The 20,888-nt window shown below is 45.9% G+C and overlaps 1 protein-coding gene across 1 annotated transcript in view; it reads left to right on the top strand.

The window, feature by feature from the left end:
- Window positions 1–20,888, top strand: part of LOC146346768 (neural-cadherin-like) — an 86,991-nt gene that overhangs the window by 23,902 nt on the left and 42,201 nt on the right. Inside the window, exons 3-10 of the mRNA XM_084849110.1 lie at window positions 5,282–5,507; window positions 6,043–6,247; window positions 8,620–8,731; window positions 12,955–13,204; window positions 15,456–15,598; window positions 16,968–17,140; window positions 18,256–18,424; window positions 19,592–19,762. Coding sequence (XP_084705236.1) covers window positions 5,282–5,507; window positions 6,043–6,247; window positions 8,620–8,731; window positions 12,955–13,204; window positions 15,456–15,598; window positions 16,968–17,140; window positions 18,256–18,424; window positions 19,592–19,762 — 1,449 coding nt within the window. The remainder of the gene's footprint in view (window positions 1–5,281; window positions 5,508–6,042; window positions 6,248–8,619; window positions 8,732–12,954; window positions 13,205–15,455; window positions 15,599–16,967; window positions 17,141–18,255; window positions 18,425–19,591; window positions 19,763–20,888) is intronic.

Here is a 20,888-nt window from a genome sequence, read left to right as displayed (position 1 = left end):
GAATGGGCCCGACTACGGATGAGGCCACTACAAAACTGGCTCATCTGGACCTTCGATCTGACCCACAACCCCCTCTTTGTCACACTACTGGTACTGGAGGAGGTTGCTCTCAGCCTGAAGTGGTGGATGGACTCTGGACACTTGACCCAGGGGATGCCTTTCCTTCCCGCTCCTCCATCCAGGGTTCTGACCACAGACGCCTCCCTCCTAGGTTGGGGAACACGTTGCGGCTCCCTGCAAGCTCAGGGTCTCTGGTCCTCCAAAGAAAGACTGTGCCTAGGGATGTACAAAAGTCACTTACCTTTCCGCGGATTATGTTGATGGTGGGGGGGGAGGCGTTCCGTCCCTCCCCCTGGAATCCTCGCCGGGGGGGGAGGCAATCCGTTCCTCCCCCCTGGAATACTCAAAGGCTGGCTGTGCTCTGCGGCAGCTCCGCAGAGCAGCCGGCCAGGCCCAGCCCAGCCCAGAGCTGTCCGCAGCCGGATTTCCGTCCACAGAGGGCTCTGGGAAAAAAAAACAAAAAACCGCGTACGCAAATGGCGGCTATGGCCGCCGTCATTTGCGTTCTTTATTTTTGGCCATCTGAATCTACGTAAATATTTACGTAGATATGACGGTGAAAATAAAGGGGAACGCAAATAGCGTAGCAGGCACTATTTGCGTCCCTTTTTGATTCACCGTTTTAGCCTACGTAAATCTTTACATAGGCTAAAACAGCGAATCAAAAAGGGACGCAAATAGTGCCCGCTACGCTATTTGCATTCCCCTTTATTTTCGCCGTCATAGTCTACGTAAATATTTACGTAGACTAAGACGGCCAAAAATAAGGAATGCAAATGGCGGCGGCTGTAGCCGCCGCCATTTGCATATGCAGGTGTTTTTTTTTTAACCCAGCCATGATAGGCTACGTAAATCTTTACATAGCCTATCACGTCGTGTTTTTTTGTTTTTTTTTAACCCAGCCATGATAGGCTACGTAAATCTTTATGTAGCCTATCACGTCGTTTGTGTTTTTTTTACAAGACAAACGGCGGTGGTGGCGGCCGGTCGGAAGACCAGCTGCCAAAGCCGCCGCCGGAGCTGCCGCCGCCCGGAAGATCCGCCTCAAGTAAGTCTCGTCCCGGGGGGGATCTGCGGGGGGGCAGGGGGGGCAGGCCGTTCCGCCACAGATTTCAGGGTGAAATCTCACCAAGATCCGTGGCAGAATTCTCTGACATCCCTAACTGTGCCACATAAATTTCCTGGAGTTGATGGCAGTTTGGAAAGCTCTCCGTGCCTTTGAACTGTGCCTCTGACATCAACACATCCAGGTTCTCACAGACAACACCGCAGTTCTCTGGTACCTCAACAAACAGGGTGGAATGCACTCCCCCTGTCTTTTTTCTCTCACTCTACACCTTTACAACTGGGTCATTGCCGACGACATTTGCTTGACCACTCTCCATATTGCAGGACAAGACACCCTGTTGGCAGACTCAGCTGCCTCCTTCGGTGCTCCTATGCATGGCAGTTGGCCAAGACAGTTCTGCAACTAATTTTCAACCAATGGGGCCAACCAGAAATTATTATTTATTATCTCGATCTCTTTGCAACTCCAGCGAACACGACCTGTGGACAGTTCTGCTCCAGAGCCGGAGTTGGCCACGGGTCACTAGGCGATGCCTTTTTTCTAGAATGGACAGACTGCCTATTCTATCTTTCCCTTCCAATCCCACTACTTACGAGGATGATCTCCAAAATCAGACAGGAATCCACGAACTGCATCTTAATAACCCCCTGGTGGCCCAGGCAGCCCTGGTTCACGACGCTACAGAACCTAGTGCACGGACATTGCTTGCTGCTCCCGCGGATAGACAACCTGATTTCCCGGTACCAAGGTTGGATCCTCCATCTCCATCTCCACACCCTGAACCTCACGGCGTGGAGGATTCAACCTTCAGACACCGCTCTCCGCTGATCCTGCTGACAGTGCAGGCTGTACTTGATGCGGCAAGAAAACTATCCACACGCCGCTTGTGCTCAGCTACATGGGCTTCCTTTGTTCAGTTTGCAACCGACACCGACTGTAACCCTAACGACTGTCATCTGATCAATATTTTGTCCTTCCTCCAGCACCTCTACAGCAAAGGTCTGAAGTACTCCTCCATCAAAGTGTATGCCTCGGCGATTTCCGCTATGTGGGGCAACATGGATGGGTGCCCCATCTTCAGCCACCCTTAATGCAAACAATTCTTGCGGGGACTCAGAAACTTGGCTCCCCCCGTGACAGACTTCGTTCCTCAATGGGACCTGACCCTGGTGCTCAACAGCCTCACATTGGTGCCATTTGAACCACTCGCTACTGTGAACTTGAGGCTGCTCTCTTGGAAGGTTGCCTTTTTGGTAGCCATTATGACATCGAGGAGAGCAAGTGAACTCTCCGTGTTATGAATAGACTCACCTTATACCATTTTTTCACAAGGAAAAGGTGGTTCTTCAGCCGGACTTAGCATTCCTTCCAAAGGTGGTCATGGATTTCATGTGACTCAGCCGATCGTCCTCCCCACCTTCTTTCCATCTCCAACTTCCGATTTGGAAAGGCGGCTGCACGCTCTAGATGTCCCAAGAGCCCCGTCTTTTTATAGGTCTCGGACAGAGCCTTTCCGCAACTCGCAACGGCTCTTCCTGTGCTACAGAGGACACAATAAGGGCTCTCCAGTCTCCTCTCAGAGACTGGCCTCCTGGATAGTACATGCCATCCGACTGCTGTATGAAGTCTCCGGGAAGGACTTACCAGCTCGAATTCGGGCTCATTCAATGAGGGGAGTGTTGACTTCCACGGCTTTTACAAAGGGTGCCCCTCTTGTAGACATATGTAAGGCAGCCACCTGATCTAAGCCTTCTACCTTCATAAAGCGCTACAGATTGGACGTTCAAGCTCGAGCGGACTGTGCCTTTGGCAGGGCTGTGCTTTGGTCAGTACTACATTGAGACACCGATCCACCTCTGGTAAGTTAGCTTGTTACTCGCCCATATGTGTGATGCACAGAGACCACGAAGAAGAAAGTCAGGTTGCTTACCTGTAACTGTGGTTCTTTGAGTGGTCATCCATGCATCCACACAACCCCCCGCACCATCCCCACTTCGGTGTCAACAGCCTGTTGTTCGAACCGAGGTGTTCTTCTCCTCAGGCCAGGACTCTTTGCGGTCTCATGGAACTGAGGGGAAGGCGGGAACCACGCTATATATGCTATAGGCAGTGGGGGAGGGGTTCCCGCCAAAAAACTTTGCAGCTTGGAAGTTTCCCGAACGAGTCTCTGCGCAGGCGCAGAGCCCATATGTGTGAATGCACAGATGACCACTCGAAGAACCACAGTTACAGGTAAGCAGCCTGACTATTGTAGCTTAAACCTCTTAATACCAGTAACTAAACCTCAGGAGTGGCATTTTATCATTTTAGAATGGGGAAAAAAACTGCACAGAAGCTGGGAAACCAAACAAGCTGGGAGAGGAGGTGGGGGCAGCAGAAGGGGTGTGGCTTTCTGGGGACCTCCAGAGGGCTGGATTTGGCACCTGGGCCTGTGGCTCTGCACTCCTGTTCTAAGAGATGTCGCCTCTTTTACTTCGAAAGGTATTGGTACCCTGCCAGGACTCAAGCCTTTTGGGTGAAATCCAATATTGTGCGCATAGAAGGCAATTTGTGCTACGGAACTTTTTCTTTCCTCCTTCCCCTGCAGCCCCCTGAAAAACCTCTTCAGAAGGTCATGAGGTGGGACCTCCAGAACGTTGTGAAATGTGTCTTACTGGGCTGCAGAGTGAGAGGGGTTTCTCTGAAATTGGGAGTCTTTTGCAAGTGGTGCCAAGGTCCTCTGCCTGATTTCTGGTGATTCCTTCCTCCCACTGCAGCTTGCCAAGACTAAGTTGACAATGTTTTGTAGGTCCCCAGCCTTCTGGAGAGGATTTCTGGGTCTATAGGGGAGAAGAAAGGAAGGGAAAGCGCTGTCACATGAACCGCCTTCTGCTTGTGCTATGTTGATTTCACCCTTTATTTTAAAAGTCTTTAAACATTTTGCAATATAATTATTGCTGTATGTTATAACAGACATGGAGAGTGCACGCTCAGCATCAGATATTTCATTTAATGGATCTTTGGCATAGGTGGCAATGTGAAATTTGGGACAGGATATAGGAAGCTGCCGTATTTTTAACTGGTACTTGCATTTTAAATTATTCTCTGTGTTTTATCTGCTCATTACTTATCTCTTTCAAATACGGAATTTCTGTTGCTGCTTTTAAAACAATACCTTTTAATGTGTTTTATTATTGGTTTTATAATTGGTTTTTTTGTTTTTTTGTTTTTATTATGTTCGTCGCCCTGACAGCTTCAACATTAGGGCGACTTACAAATCGAGTAAATAAATAAATGATGCCAGGTCAGAGCATTTGTAGCTCAGTATTGTCAGCAATGACTGGCAGCGGCTCTCCAGGGATGCAGGCGGAAAGGGATACCATTCATCACCTGATCCTTTTAACTGGATATGCCGGGGATTGAACCTGGTACTTTCTGTATGCAAAGCATGGGTTCTGGCACTCAGCTGTGGTCCTGACCCATCTCTGGGTTAACCGCTGGGTTAACTGCTGGGTTGTTTAGCACTCTGGATTCGACTGACATGCTAAGCAGCCTACAAAGGAGCCACTCCTGGGTCGCTGCATAAAAGCAGACGCGGCAGGTGCGCAAGAGGCAGCGCGCCCACTCTCTCCTGCTCATGCATGACAGCCCATGGGCTGTTTAACCCATGGGCTGTCATGTCCTGCGAACCAGATCAATGTAATGCCCATGCAGAATCCTGCTTGCACCTTGCAGTTGTTCTACATTGGCATTATAAGTGGAGTACTGTGTTTCTGTTTCTTCTGTATGCTACATTGGCTGTTGCATATGGTTTAGATCAGGGGTAAGCACCACCCTTCAGATGTTTTGGACCACATGCCTAACCATTGGCCATGCTGGTTGGAGCTGGTGGGAGTTCTAGTACGAAACATCTGGAGGGTGCCAGATTGCATAACCCTGCTTTAGCGATTCAGTTCTGGTAATAAGAATATCACTCAGCAAAAACATCTTAGACTGTCCATTACAATGTGGAAGAATAAGTGGTAAAAGGCAGGGGGGTGAACAGAATGAGAAATAAATCTTGTAGATGAAGAGCTGAAAGTTAAAATAATATCCGATGATCAGTCTTCTCTCTATATATCTCTATATCTATCTATCTATCTATCTATCTATTGTAATATTTTCATTCAACAGGCAGTGAAGAACGATTTTATATAGATATGGACACAGGTGTCATAATGATGACCAGCTTGCCTTTAACTTTGAACCAGGAGTATGTGGTCACTGTGCTGGCCATTGATGGATATGGTGGCAAAAGTCCATATGCTTTCATCTCTATCTTGGCTGGCTCCAGGCCTCCACAGTTCACTAATATGTCATACAGTGTCTTTGTTCCAGAAGACACTCCAGCAGGTGAAAAGTAAGTGGCGGGAGAGGAGGGGAATGTCCAACACTTCTAAAAGAGTGCAATGTAGGTTCTTAAGCACATTTTTTAAAAGTAAACTAGAAAGCTGGCATTGTAAAAACACAATATCTTTCCAACATATAATTGCTGTACTGCACTCTGCATGGGGCTGCCCTTGATGACTGTTGGGAAGATTCATATAGGGCAGAATGTGGCAATCGGCTTCCCAACTGGAATGGATCGATGAGAGTATGTGACATCAGTGCATTACTGTCTGCACTGGCTTCCTCCTGCCTTCTGAGCATAATTTGCATCTGCAAAAGCATCATGTCTGAAGTGTCCTTATGACCAACGCGGGAGTTGAAGACTCATTTCAAGCGTTTCCTTTTGAATCCAGAAATCTAAAGTCTAAATGTGAGCAGGGAGAGAATCTGTAAGGACAAAGTATGCAATGAATGGTAGTTGGGCAAGGTAACCTAGTTCACACCACCTCTCTCTCAATCCTACCCAAAGGTAACAAGTGGTTTTGTGGCTAATCTTTCCTTTTCAGAGTGGCTGTTATTGAGGCGGTTTCTTTCCAAAGCCAGCCCCTCTCTTACACTCTCCTGATGAATCCCAGTGGCCTGTTCAGCATGGACCAAGAGACTGGCGAGCTCACTTTGACTCGTGCAGTGGACTATGAGAGCGAACATCACCTCTACCGTTTTTTAGTAAAAGCTACGGAAGCAGAGAGCTTGCTCATGAGCGTAATTGAGGTAAGAGTCCGGACTGAGGTCAGCGTAATTGAGGTAAGTGTCGCTGCTGCTGGTGGTAGGGGCTGCACAAGCGCCTCCGGTGGCAGGGCCAGCCGTGCGCGCTGGGAACCAGCAGTGTTGGCCACCAGCGGTAGGACATCGTTGGATCCTACCCAGAGATCTGTTCTTACGCAGCCATTCCCCATACGGACTAGGTGATTTTTCTCTAACCTGTTGCGCATATCTTGACAACATCGACAGAAAACAACAACTTGCTGCTGTGTGGACACAGAGAAGAAATCACTTGATTTGTGTGCATCAAGCTGCTGCCTAGTGAACCGCTCACTAGACAACTGTCAGGGGCAGCTATGTAAAGTGGCCACTACATAGCGGCTATCAAACTGTATAGCAGCCTTGCCCAACCTGGTGAGGAATGCCCAGCTCCTGGCTTTCTTTGTAGTCAAGCAGCCCAGTCGTATTTCCAGTTAGACACCTTTATAATTCGAACTACAGACAGATGACCATAGCCTCAGGCTACAGACATAACCCACACACACCAATTAGGCGGGCTTCACTAGCCGGCTTTGCATAATACAGTACTACATAAGCTACAGGTAGGTATTTGGGGATACAGCACTATGGGAGAGAGTTGCGATGAAATTGCCACGAGCTGCTCCAAGCATCCCTTCGCAATCTGAGTGGGCTATCAAGTCCTGCCCTCAAGGTGGGTCTTTCCAGGGGGTCGCCTCCCTGACTGCAAGCCTCTAAGAATGCCTGTGACCCTGCGTTGCTCCTCCCTCCTCATCAGACGTCTAACCCTTGGTTCCCTTACTCCCAGCAGCCCCCCTGCATGCCCATGAGTTCAAAGGGCCCTGGCTGGCCATCCTTCAGGTGATTAGGGTACAGCTGAGCATCCTCCTCTCTGTCACTGTTACTCTCACAGATCTCCTGTTCCTGCAGCCTTGGTGCCTCGAGAAGGCCTTCCCCCTCCTCTTCCCTGTCTGACCCAGAATCAGTTCCCATGTCTTCTTGGGGTACATCTGCAGAAGTGCTGGACAAAATCTCTACCCCTGGTGCCCTCCCAATGTGTTGGACTACAACCACCATCTAAGCAGCAGGCTAGCTTAGGAGGTTGAGGGCAGGCCATGTGGCACACACAGCTCTGCTCTCCAACACCTCACTGCCGCTCCCCACTCCAGCGTCTGCTGCCTGAGGTGGCTGCCTCACTTTGCTCCCATATGAAACTGTTTAAGGCCTCAGGCCTGAACCAAGCCATCAGTAGTTTTAGAGGGGCTTAGATGATCCATAATGCTCTCTGACTTTGGTTCAGTTGGCTGCTGTTTTCCCTAACAGGCCTCTTGAATTACCAGGATGACTCAAAGGTCAATAGCGCGGCCTCAGCGCATTCCATACTAATGAGCTACAGGGTCTTATCAAGATGCGCCTGGGAAGTGAGGCTTGTTTGCCTTAAAGCTGCAGGTGTCTATGCTGGGAAAGCTCTGATTGTTTTCCTTCTGAACAAGCACTGTTAGTCTGTGCTGGGAATGAACGCTAATTAACGCTTGCTGTTGTCCTGCTTCCTCCCTGCTAACATGTATGGTATAAAACCCATTTTACCCCATGGCTCTGGGTTCAGAGAAGCTGTCTGATCCTACCGTTGGGTACGCCTGTGTGCTGATTGTACTCAATAAAGTTACTCCTTGTAAGTAAACCTGGATCTGATTTATCACTATCTTGGCACCTCTACATTAAGAGTTCAAAGCCTACCGCAGGGGCAATACAAACTGCCTGTTTGCTAATGTCATCTAGTCAGTCCCTTCTGTGTGTCTTGCCACCTTTTGAGATGGTTGGTGGGGAAGTGTGAGAGGGTGTGGAACACTCGCCTGACTCAGGAGGTTTCTTTGGCTCCTTCTTTACCAGTGTTCTATCATCGACTGAGGCCTCTGCGTTTTAGCAAGCCTGTGGAGTGTCTGCTGCTCGGACCAAACAATAAGGAGCCCATGAACACAAAAGTATCTGCTGCCTTGTATTCTGCTTGTTCTTTTTATTATTTACTTGTTTAGATTTAATTATTTTTAAATCTAAAATGTAATTGTTTTATTACAGTGCAATCCATTACATTCCTACTCAGAAGTAAGGCTCATTGGAGTCAATGGGGCCTACTTCCAGGAAAGTGCGTATAGGGTTCCAGCCTTAGTTATGTATGCCACCTTTGGTATTTTTTCTGAGCTGGAAAAGTGGGATATACATTTTCTAATATATATAGAAAAGAATTCAGTTTCTTTTTCAAAAGAAGCATGCTACATGTTCAGGTTCTAGAAGTTGGTCAAGGCCTTCTTTTTAATTTTACAAGTGCATGTGTGATGGGTTTTTCTCTTGCCTGTCCCATGCAGGTCATCATTCATATCACAGATGAAAATGACTGCTCTCCAGAATTTCAGCAATCTATCTATAGTCGTGAAAGTATTCTTGAATCAGTCCCTGTAGGCACGTCTTTATTGCAAGGTAAATGAAGCATGTCTTGCCTGTCCTTTTATTGTGCTGCATAGTGAGTCTGTACCTGTTCTTAAGCAGCTCCTGTTCCTTTTAAAGGAGCTTGTGTGAGGGAGATATTCATGGTAGATTGTGTCCTGTGTACGGAGCCCTTATTGTCAACCTGCCCATGCATTAAGATTATTGGAGGAGGCCCTTCTCTGCATCCAACTACAGGAGAACTATATTATGCATTTATAAAAGAGGGGGCCTTCTCTGTGGTGGCACCCTGACTTTAGAATGCTTTCCTGAGGGAGGAATGCCTGGCGCAGGCAGTGTATTCCTTTCAGCCCAAAGTTAACCCCTTTTTATTTTGCCCATTTAAAATTATTGTATTTGCAAATGGTTGTACAGTTTTATTTCCCTCCGTTACTGTATTTTTCTTTAGTGTTGTTTAATGTTGTACTGATTTTTTTTTTAAACAAAATTGTATACCTCCCTGAAATCCATTTTTGGATGAGGGTGCATTTTTATGGATTCTAAAAAAATACATACATAAATCACAGAATTCTGCCCCCTAAGAAGAGGGACTTAGGAATTTTGCCTACAATGAAATTTCAGGATAAATATTTGTGGTTCCTGCTTAGGTGAAACATTTTAAGGACTTACATGTTTTGATCAGGCTAGTAAAATTTCTCTATGAAAATCCGCACATCCTAAATTGCCATTGAGTTGGGAGAAATCCGCACATCCCAAGTTGCCATTGAGATGGGGGAAATCCGCACATCCTAAGTTGCCATTGTGTTTCCCTTACAGGCAAACTTGGAGGGAAACTTGCATGGGAGAAACATCCAAACAACTTCAAGGGAAGCTCTGATAAGGCCAGGGCAATTTCTAAGTACATCCCTCCTCAGGATCCTGTAGCAAATAATTTGAGCCTACAATGGATGGGCAACATGCAGCTCATGGGGTGCATATGCCCCCCCCCCACCAAATCAGGTGGTGTATGTGCAGAAGTAGCAGTTTTTAGTGCTGCAGTGTGCTAAAAGGGTCAAATTTAGCTTGAGCTCAAGCTTAATTTGATTCTTAGTGCTCCATTTTGGTTTGCTGCTGAATTTTGGCAGCAGACCACCAATTCTTTCTTGCAGCACCCCATGAAGTGTGCAGCACTCCGCAGAGTGTGGCCCATGGGGTGGAGGTGGGGGCGAGAAGCAAAAATGGCACCCAGGACCCCCACAGTTGCCCATCCCTGGTCTGAAACAAGTTGGGCCTGCTCCATATCATCACCATCTAACACAAATGCTCCTGTTCATGATTCCAGCCAGTCACCCTTGTCTTCCTCCGGGATATGATGTGCTGTTAGGGGCTTAAGTAGACCAGTCACCCAGACACCCTTTTCTGTTTTTCTCTTCCAATGGACACTCAACATTTTGTGGCTCCTGGAGACCACTGAGCAGACTCAATTGTCATTGGGTTGTTGTGGTGTATTTGTGCGTATGTTTTTTATTTTTATCGTAGAATTTTATTTTATTTTATTTCAAAATAAAGTTAACAAAGGCAAGAAGAAGAACATACATAATAACAAATCAAGATCACTAAAAACACACACAAAGGAATTCACCAATTATAATTCTCAGTCTATAACTGATATGCTTATAGAACTTCTGCAGTAAAACGGCTTAAGTAGGAGTTCAATACCTAATGTAAGAGTAAAAATACAATTTATACAGCATATAAAAGGATGCTTTTAAATTTTTAAATTTTAATTTACAAACCTATATGTGTCAACATATCTAGGAAATTGCTATAACAAACCACTACCTTATTTTAGGGTGGCCTTATTTCATTTCCAGTCTCATGGGCCCATGAATTGCTCTTAATATATCTCAGCCTTCCCCAACCTGGTGCCCTCCAGATGTGTTGGACTTACAAGTCCTGTTTTGTGGGAGTCATAGTCCAACACATCTGGAGGGCACCAGGTTGGGAAAGGCTGATCTGTCTGTCTTTCTGTCTATCTGTCTATCTCTGTCTCTCTCTCCCTAAATTCCATTGGTTTTGTATGTTCTCTCAACTCTTCCTAATACACTTTTGTTTATTATATTTTATTTTAAAAGGCTTTCAGTCTAGGCTAAAAATAAGCATTTGTTGTGAATGGCATGCCCCCTGCCCAAAGATTGATTTTGAATGCCTTTTCATGGTGAAGAACAAATATTTCTGCAAAGAGTATCTCAGCGTGTAACAAAATTTCATACTGGAAGTTTGTTTATCCCCCCATTTGAGCAATGATGCCTGATAATCATCATTCACTAGCATATTTTGCTTTTTTATTTTGTTGCTGTGCTTTGGAATCTCTTGGTCTGTTGCCCTCAATATGTTCAATGAATGCCCACTGTTCAGTGAGCATGCATCTGCTTAATTGCACTGGGCATTCTGGAAGAAAGAGTGTTTACTCTCAAGATCAACACACATACACACGTGTCGGGGTGTGCTTTCACTTCATTGGCACGGCATTGAAACATCTTTCTTTGTTGTTAATAACTCCAGAGAATTGTTAACAAGACAAGGCCTTTTTCTTATGATCACATTTGACTCTGCAGTGCAAATACCAGCTTTTTGCTAGGTAGCATTTGGCAGGCACTGAACAGACTGTGCATCAAAACATTCTGAATAAACAAATCTTAACCAGAGAACAACATTAGGGGCTCAGTCCTATTGTCCACTAGCACACGCTGGGAGGGAGCGGAAGACAGGAAGGCCTGGTGTGCTATGGTCCATGGGGTCACGAAGAGTCGGACATGACTGAACGACTGAACAACAACAACAACTATTGTCCGCTATACTCAGGTGGTCTGAGTGACTTTAGCGGGGCTTAGACCATGGGGCACAAGGAATGCTATCTTCTTTACTTCTGTCTTGAAACTGCAGGTACTTTTTACTGTAGGCTTGGGGTGAGCAACTTCCCTGGACAGCCCCCCCTCCAACTGCAGTCCCCTAAGAATGAGTTATATATAATTTTTAAAAATGGCATCCAGGGCACTTGACTGAATGGCATCCAGGGATTTGACTGAAAAGGTCAAATCTTGCTTGTTTGCAAGCTAGATTTGACCCTTATCTAGCTTGCAAGCAAACTAGATTTGACATTTTTGGTGCTCCATGGTGCTCCAGATGCAATTTTTTTTCAATAAAAAATTAACAATGACAACAAACAACTGGGGGGGCACATGCTGCCCATGGGCCACATGTTGCCTCCCCCCTTGCTGCAGGGTAAGTGCTAATTCAGTGATTTAAAATAGTATTGCACAATAGCAGCACAATTTCAGATTGGTAGTGTTTGTATAATTGATATTGGTTTAGTACAGACTGTTTTGTTGAGGAAATCCTCTTCTAGCATACTTTTTCTAATGGTGAAGATGGATGGATGCTACACTAAAGCAGAAGTTGCATCAGCCACTGTTCATAACAAAGTCCACTGGGAGCCTGGCTTTGCAGTTTGCAGCTGGGTGAATGGAATGCTGTTTCAGCCAAAGGGACTCATCAAAGCTGTAGAAACGTCACTAGTTCCTCTGCTGAATGTGGCCATGAGCAGAGCTCCCGTATTCTGCATACAGCAGAATTCAAATGGAAAATCAAACTGAGAGCTGTATGTAAATCTTCTCTTTTTCTTTGGGTTTAGTGGTTAGTCTTGTTCCTTCTCCATACTTCAGATTGGCTATCCATCTTTAAAAAGATGTGTCACCTGAATATATATTGAATATAAATATACATATACATACATACATATATATGTTTATTTGTCTAGTATTTGCATTATGTTTTTTTTTAAGTGAAGCATTTTTAAAAGAGTAGCAAAGCTTCTTCTTGAGTTGTCTTGTTGACATCAAAGGCGCCAGCCAATCAATGCTGCGCTCAGCCAACTTCTGCTGCAAACTTGCAGAACTATCCCCCACTCCACCCTCAAACTCATCACTGGAGAGAAAGAGGTCTGTTTTGAATTAAATGTGACGAAGCTGCTTCCAAACTGGCTCTACTGCTCTATAAACATCAGATATATCTTCACCCCATTATTAGTTTGATTTCTAGTATTCTGGTACTTGGCGCTTGTAAAATTGCTGCCAAAAAGTGTCTGTGGTTCAGGACGGTTCTCTGTTAATTACTGGAACCTGTATTTAATTAGAGTTGATGAGCCTTGTATGTAACATTGTAACCCAGCCCTTCTGTCCTCATGGTTTTATCTTTTTAAATGCTCCTGGTTTCAGCTCTTGCAACAGACTGTGACTCTGGCTCCAATTCCGAGATCCTCTATTTCATTCAGAGTGTGGATTTTTCCATCACGCCTGAGGGCACCATCAGTTCCAACCAGCGACTGAACTTTGAACGATCAAACCACATGTATGAGTTTGTGGTCATCGCTGTAGACAAAGGGCACCCTCCTCGGACAGGGACTGCATCAGTGCGCATTCGCATGACCAATGTGAATGACGAAGCCCCGGTGTTCTCCCAGTCCGTGTAAGCAGAACTTCGTGCTTTCCACTCAGCAGTTTTTACTAATCCTGCTCAGCTAATGTGCAGAATAGACTTATTATCCCATTTGCTTGTTAATATGGTTTGCCAAAATAGGAAGGCGACTAATTCAAAATCAGCGGCCTAGGCACAAAACATATTTGAAGGACTTCTAGGGGAAAACATGGTTGAACAGATCACAGCTTTGGGCAATATCCAATGCTGCCCGTCCACGGGTGCATCTGTTCTGTGAGTGGCCAGCCCTGCCAGTTCCCTTCCACAAGTGGCGCCCACTGCTTCAGAATGAAGATTTGGTGCTTCCAGGGGGGAGTCCCGAAATGAGTGGAAATGCTGGTTTCTGGAAAGGGGCAGGTCAGCAGAGCAACCTTAGGTGAGCTCCGCCATCCCACCCCATTCCAGAAAGGAGCATTTCCGCTTATTTCGAGTTGCCCCCAGAAACACTTAATCTCCATTCCAGAAGCAGTGGGCACCACTAGTGGAAGAGAATTGGTGGGACTCGCCACTCGTGGACAGTCTCCCTTGGATATGGCCCTACATCTTGAGCATCTAAGCAGGACTTCTCTCAACCTGGTGTCCTCCAGATGTGTTGAATTGCAACTCCCAATGGCCATGCTGGCTGGGAATTTTGGAGTTCCAGTCCAACACATCTGGAGGGCACCAGTTAGGGGAAGGCTGATCTAGGTACATGGCATTTGGGGGTTAGTAATTTAGGAAAGTTGTGTGTGCATGTTCCATATACATGCAACTGGAAGGTAGGTGGCGTAATGCATTCTGGATTTTTGTGGAACCATCAGCCACACCAATCCACTGTCAAATCATGCTGCATCTTACAGAAAACATAAAATTGTCCATGACATGACTGTGTGATTCGTGTAAGCCAGTTGGTGACCTATTATGTATGTGATGAAAATGAACATTGCATGCCAAATTCTTATAGTGAATTTTAATTAGCATTTATGGATTCAGAATGTGTTCCATTCCTCAAAGCTAAAAGAATACATTCTATCTATTTATTTAGTATTCACTGAATTTAATGCTTCTTCTCCAGTGATATAAATATTTTCCTTGCTTCTGGCACTCATGGGGAAGACAAACAATTCTAGTATTGCACCAAATTCATACTGTAAGCCAACATTCTGAGGCTCTTTGCATGACACGACAGACCAGCCTGGGTTATTTAACCCACAGTGAGGCTGTGGCATGTGTGGCCACCATTTTGAATATGAAACCCCTGCTGGGGGGTTGTCATGTTGTGCGAACCCAGTGGGAGTGGTTTATGTGAGGGTTAACGAACCCTCACATAACCCATAGTCTGCTCTACACACAAAGTTTATTTAAAAGGCATGAAGACAAAAGTAATGAATAGATACTATGATACTTTGTGACAAAATTTAGAACAGGAGGAAAAAACAAGATATACCCATTACAGCTTTCTGCTAGAAGAGGTTACTCCCTACTGGAAACACCTCTTCCCACTTAATATCTTGCACTCCCTTAAATACTCCATTCAGTGTATCAAGCTTGGTAATGGTGTGCCCTTAAATCTGATTGGCTTCGTTACCAGTTATATTCTGGCCTGTTCTCATCTACCCATGCCTCCCGCCTACATCATCTGTTTGTCCCAAAGTTTCAGTTAATCACTGCCCCCCGATGCTGTTTGGACTTCTAGATCGCAACACTGCCCATTCATCCTCTTTGTATATGTTTTTTAATGACCAAGTCAGCAAATATTTAGTTCTTTTACTCCCCCCCTCCCCTTTCTGTGACCTTCCCTGGCCTTGCCATCTTATCGTAGCTTGGCTTCTTGCCCAAACTTCAGCTATAGGTTGAGCTATGATAGGTCTTCTGACCTATACTATCATTCATTCATTTATTACATTTATATCCTGCCTTTTTTCCTCTTGCAAGGAACCCAAGACAGCTTACATACTCCTCCTCCTCTCCATTTTATCCTCACAACAACCCTGTGAGGTAGGTTAGGCTGAGAGACAGTGACTGCCTTCTCTGTAGTATTTATTCCAGACTTCCACAACTTGGTTCCCTCTAGTTGTATTGGACTACAACTCCCACCATCCAGATCTGTAGTCCAGCACATCTGGAGGGCACCAGGTTGGGGAAGGTTGATTTAGTATATTAAATGTTATATGTGCAGTGCTGTTTAATGGGCTATTGTTGCCCAAGTTAGTAACAGAGTGCAATTCTCCTCTTCTCTTCTTCTGCTTCTTCTTTGTATCAGTTACAGAACTTTTCTCTCAGAAGATGCAGGCCCTGGTACATTAGTGGCCACCGTCCATGGAAAAGATCCTGATGGAGATGGAGTGTTGTACTTAATTACTGGAGGAAATGAGGAAGGCAATTTTGAATTGGATAGCGATAAAGGTAGGAAAGGATGTCACATGCTACTTTGTGGCTTCTTCCTCCATTACACCAATATCCACACACATACACATGACTCATTTTAGGCATTAAGTATGTTTGTTTACATCAGCCTTCCCCAACTGGGTGCCCTCCAGATGTTTTAGACTGCAATTCCCATAATTCCCAGCCATCGCTCCTAGCCAAAATCCAGAAAGAGTAACACCTTTGGCCCCAGGTATTCTGAAAAGCTTTCTTTCCAGGGGTCCCAGTTTTTTAAAAAAACTTCGGGCTTGTTCACATTGTAGCTTCCCTATGAGTTGGATTGAGATTTAGTCATGCTTGCAGCAGATCCATTGAAATCAATGGGAATTAAGTCAGTCGTGATTAAGTTTGATCCAACCCCATGTATCCTGGCTTAACATTAGACTAGAAGGAGGAACAACTTGCCTCCTTGCATCTCTCTTTGGTGGTGCCACAGGGGTAGAACAAATGAACCCATGAAGGGTTCCGTGGAGGCTGGTGACTCTGATGTCAGTGGGGCTATGAATCTGCACTGGGCCTCAATCAGAACTCTAAAGGACCTATCCAAGGTGCTGATTCCTAGCCCCACAATTGGTTCAGCACCTTAGATAGCTCCTTTAGAGTTCTTACTGGTTCTGACTGAAGCCCAGAGCAGATTTAGAGCCCCACTGACACTGGAGTCACAGGCCTCTACTGGAAGGGTGTGATGCTAATAAATAACATTGGCCCAGGTGAGGAGCCTGTCTGCCTACCCTGAATTGAACTGACCACTTGACCGCTTCTGTTATCTTGCTTATTTGCTTGCTTGCTTGCTTGCTTGCTTGCTTATTTATTTATTTATTTATTTATTGACACTATATTTTTCTAACACGGGTGTAGAAACTTTGGCCCGGGGCCAAATCTGGTGTACCTGGGATCCCAATCTGGCCCAGATGATCATGCCACCTTACTCCTGGCCCCATCCCCTTTTCCCCAACCACCAATCATTTGGTGGTTTCCCACTTTTTGTGCAGTTCCCCCCCACCCAAGATTGAAATGCCTCTCCTAAAGCTTAGTAACTGGCAGTATGTGCTTTAAGCTACAATATGCTGGGAGGTTGTGTAGTTTTGGCCTCACCCCTTTTGTCTTAGGCTCCTCCCCATTTGTCTTCAGCTCCACCCAGCACTGGACTGTGGCTTCTGAGGGCTTCTCCAAAATGGAATTCGGCCCTCGAGCTGAAAGAGGTTCAACACCCCTGTTTTGACAGCTTATTGACACAGCACTCTGCCGATTACACTCATTGCATCCCCGAACATACAGTAGAGAGGTGTGGCCTTTTCTTTTTTTGGTTGGCAATTTCACTTTCCACCCTCCCTCTTCCTGGATCTAGGTATCCTGAGACTTCGCAGAAACCCTCCACCTAAACTGAAGGGCCTGCAATATGTTTTAAATATCTCTGCTATAGATGACAATTCCTCTGGGGGACCAAGACCTCTCAGCAGCTTTGCTGAGGTCGTGGTAGGAATTAATGACATCAACAACAACAAACCTGTTTTCAGGGAGGTGAGCAGATTGTCTTTGAACGTTTTTGGTTAGCAGTTCTTTTGTTAGTAATATAATGGTTAGAAATTTTAGGTTGGTCGTTCACTTGGGGGAGGTGTATTCCTGACTGGTATTGAAAGGCTCACATCTGTAAAGCTTTGGTCAACCTTAAACAGAACTTTGGCATGTGCTGTTCATTCCTTAAATGCTGTTACTTGAAGCTTCGGGTGCTTTCAGATAGAGGTTCAATTTGTGAAAGAAAGAGAGAACATTTGCCTTCTGGGAAACTGGTGTAATGCCTTCTGGGAAACTGGTGTAGTGCCTTCTGGGAAACTGGTGTAGTGCCTTCTGGGAAATGGAGTTGAAAACTGGGTTCACGTGAGTTGTTCTGTGTTTTGAGGCTCAAATCCCACCTCTGCCTTGTAATAAAGTTCTTGGCCAAGTTATTCATCTTTCAGCCTCACTAATTTGCCTTCCATGAAATGGGTGTTTTGTGACAGGCAACGCCCACCATAGCAGCCATTTTGTAATTGCACCCACAATACCCTCCTAAAATTCCAAATGTGCCCATGAGTCCAAAAGGTTTGCCCCCCCCCCCATTAGCGTAACTGCCAAGGGACAGAACACCAATCCTCCACCTTCCAGAAGAGCACCACCTTCTGGAACCATCTATATAGGAGCAGAACCACTGCAATGCAGTACCTCCAACTCCCAGCTCAGACAATCTGTCCAGAAGGATAACATAGTCAATGGTATTGAAAGCCACCAAGAGATCCAAGAGAATTAACAGGGGGTGCTTCCAGGCAGATGGCTCCAAGTGCAGGAATTCCATCTTTCCTTTCTTAACAGATTTTCTGCAGTAAGAAAAATGATGGGAGAAGTGGTAGGAAAACATGGGCAGGTTATGAGAGGAAGACAACGGCAATATCTGGACCCCTTGCAAAATTCTGTAAATGAGGCAGGGTGATGGCGCCATGAATGCCATGGCTGGAAGCACCCCTTATCTTTTCTTTTCCAAAAGATGCAGCTGACACTTTCTGTTTTGTCCTGTACTTCATTTGGGCTCCAATGTGCTAAGCATTACTTGGTAAGTAATTTCTGTAGTTGGTAACTTGCTAATTTTACTTGCACTTTAGTGTGCTTACTACAGTGACAGCACCTGGGTTCTAGAAAACCAGCCACCAGGTACCTACGTTCTGTGGGTGGAAGCCTGTGATTCAGACCTTGGATTGAATGGAGAAGTGAAGTACAGCCTCGTGCACAGAGATGGAGCTTCCCCAGGCTTCAGTATTGATCCTGATTCAGGTAGGAACAGCCATACTTGGTCCACCTCGCCCAGCTGTCCTGCAGCGAGTGGCCAGATCCCACTGAATCTGCAAGTGTCATCAGCACTTCCATACCTCTGAGAACATTTTTTCTGGCTTTTGTAAGACCACCCTGAAAGCACTACTAAAGAAGAGTAGTATATAATGAAGAAATAAAATAAAGCTGCTTCCACTGCGGGAGAGGAGAAGTGGCACTCAGGGAGGGGATGCATACTTGTGTATATTCCCACATTTAAAGCCCAGTGTGTGTGTGTGCGTGTGCGCGCAGGGGGGAGCGGAGGCCAAAAGAGCCCTTCAGAGGGGAGATTTTGCAGGAAAAAGCAAGCAGACAAAGGGTTAAATGCCTCTCCCTCCTGCCACTTCTCTGCTCCTGATTGCTCCCATGGAATGACTTTTCTTCATCTATTGGCTGTCAGGGTACCATTATCTGCTTCAGTATATATATCCTAGTAACAGTCTCCTGCAACCAGGGACCCTCCAGGTGTTGTGGACTATGACTCTATTGGCCATGCTGGCTGGCTGGGGATGATGGGGTTGTAGTCCAACACATCTGGAGGGTGCCAGGTTGGAGAAGGCTTAAGGAGAGCCTGGTTTTGTGTTTAAAAGACCCCATTAACAACTAATTCCTTTGGGTAGCAGCCAGTGTTAGTCCAGTGTTAACTAACAGTGTTAGTTAAGATAAGGACTAACTTAAGTCCTATTCATTTCAATGGGTCTACTCTAAGCAGGATTAACATTTATTGGGAAAAATACTTAAATTCCTAATGCATTTCAAGCTAACTGTTATTCTTCTGGTTATTTCAGCAGGGGTTTATGATGCTTTTTGTATCATCTGGCTTTTTCTTTTAAATGAGCCCTTTACTCTGAAGAAAAGAAATCAGCTCAAAACACACTGGGAGTTTGGAAACTTCTTCAGTAAATGTTTGTGCACCTCTAGGCTATGTTGAGACATACAAGGAAGAAAAATTACAGAATAGAATTAAAAGAGAGTCCTTTGTGCAAAGCAAAGCTTTGCAAGGGAAAAGCTTTTAGAAAGTTTGAACAGTGTGGATAAGTGTGGATGAGTTGCTGCAGCTTGTGAAAAAGTCTGATTAAAGCCAGGGAAAGGTTTGCTCTTGCTCTCTCTTATGGTATCGTTTCTGTTCAGGAGTTATCACTACAACACGGAGTTTTGACCGAGAGAAGCAGAGGAAGTATACTCTGTCTGTAACAGCTACAGATCAAGCTCAGGAGCCACTGACTGGTGTGTGTCAAATTACTGTCTCCATTGCTGATGTGAATGACAATGATCCAAAGTTTGAGAACAGCCGCTATCAATGTGAGTAGGTGCAAACTGTTGTTTATATTCTGTCCACAAAGGGTCATCGTTGTCACCATCATCTGAGATCGGAGAGAACAGCAGGGATTCTGTTGCTGGCCTGTGCCAGCAGGGGAATCCCTGCGGTAACAGCAAGGGATGCCCCCTAAGGGGATTCCTCCAGGGAGCAGGGGTTGAAGCCTAAGCCACACCCCCAAGAGGCTCCACAGGCCAGATTGGGGTGCCGGCCCATGGGCCAGAGGTTCTGCATCCCTGTTGTAAGGGGATGATACCATCCTTATCACTATCATTATCAATGTCGTTATTGTCATCATCGGTGTCAGTGATTCCTTATGATGCTGATGCTGTGATAGCTGACCCTGATGCCATGGCAGCCAAGCAGTACCGAATAGTTCAAAGGCACTCCACTCTGAGAGCCATGTACTGGAGCGAAACAACAGGGAGATACCATGAAGAAGCCGCGTTGTGCAGAGTCGACCATTAGTCCATCTAGCTCAGTGTTGTCTCTACATTGACTGACAGCAGCTCTCCAGGGTTTCAGATAGGAGCTTTTCCTAGCCTAGCTGGAGATGCTGGGGATTGAACCTGGGGCCTTCTGCTTGCAAAACATGTGCTTTTACTACCAGAGCCACCATCAGGGGTAGGCACCGTTAGGCACCTAATGTTAGGCACTGTCACTCTCTGGAGCCTCCTGGTCCTTCTTCTCATCATCCTCTGCCTTGCTGTCATTGCCTGTTCCCCTGCCCTCCCTGAGTATGGAGGCAGTGACAAGAATTGGGAGATGGAGGAGCAGCAGCAGCAAACCCCCCCCCCCATGTTGTTCCTCCGGGCAGTTGTGTGGATTGGGCCGAGAGGGAAAGGGCAAGCAAGTGGGCAGCAGTGCCTTAGAGAGGAGGGGGCCCATGGAGGGCACATTGCCCAAGGGCCACCCAAAAACTGGAGCCAGTGCTGAGCTACAGGCCTCTGCCAGAGACAGAATGGACCTGTGGCTTAATCCAGAAAGGCAGTTTGTATGTTCTTATGAATGCAGGAGAAAGGCGGCCCAAACAAGTAGGCAAAAAAGATAGTGAATTTTGCCATTAGACTTATTTCAGCCAGCAGGGCAGTGTTGTGTTTCCGTCACTTA

The sequence above is a fragment of the Heloderma suspectum genome, chromosome 4 (genome assembly GCF_057233095.1).
Source record: "Heloderma suspectum isolate Gila_16-S chromosome 4, 16-S_ref, whole genome shotgun sequence".
Taxonomy (NCBI): Eukaryota; Metazoa; Chordata; class Lepidosauria; order Squamata; family Helodermatidae; genus Heloderma; species Heloderma suspectum.
The sequence above is the reverse complement of the archived record's forward strand: the minus strand, read 5'-3'. Positions and strand labels throughout refer to the sequence as shown.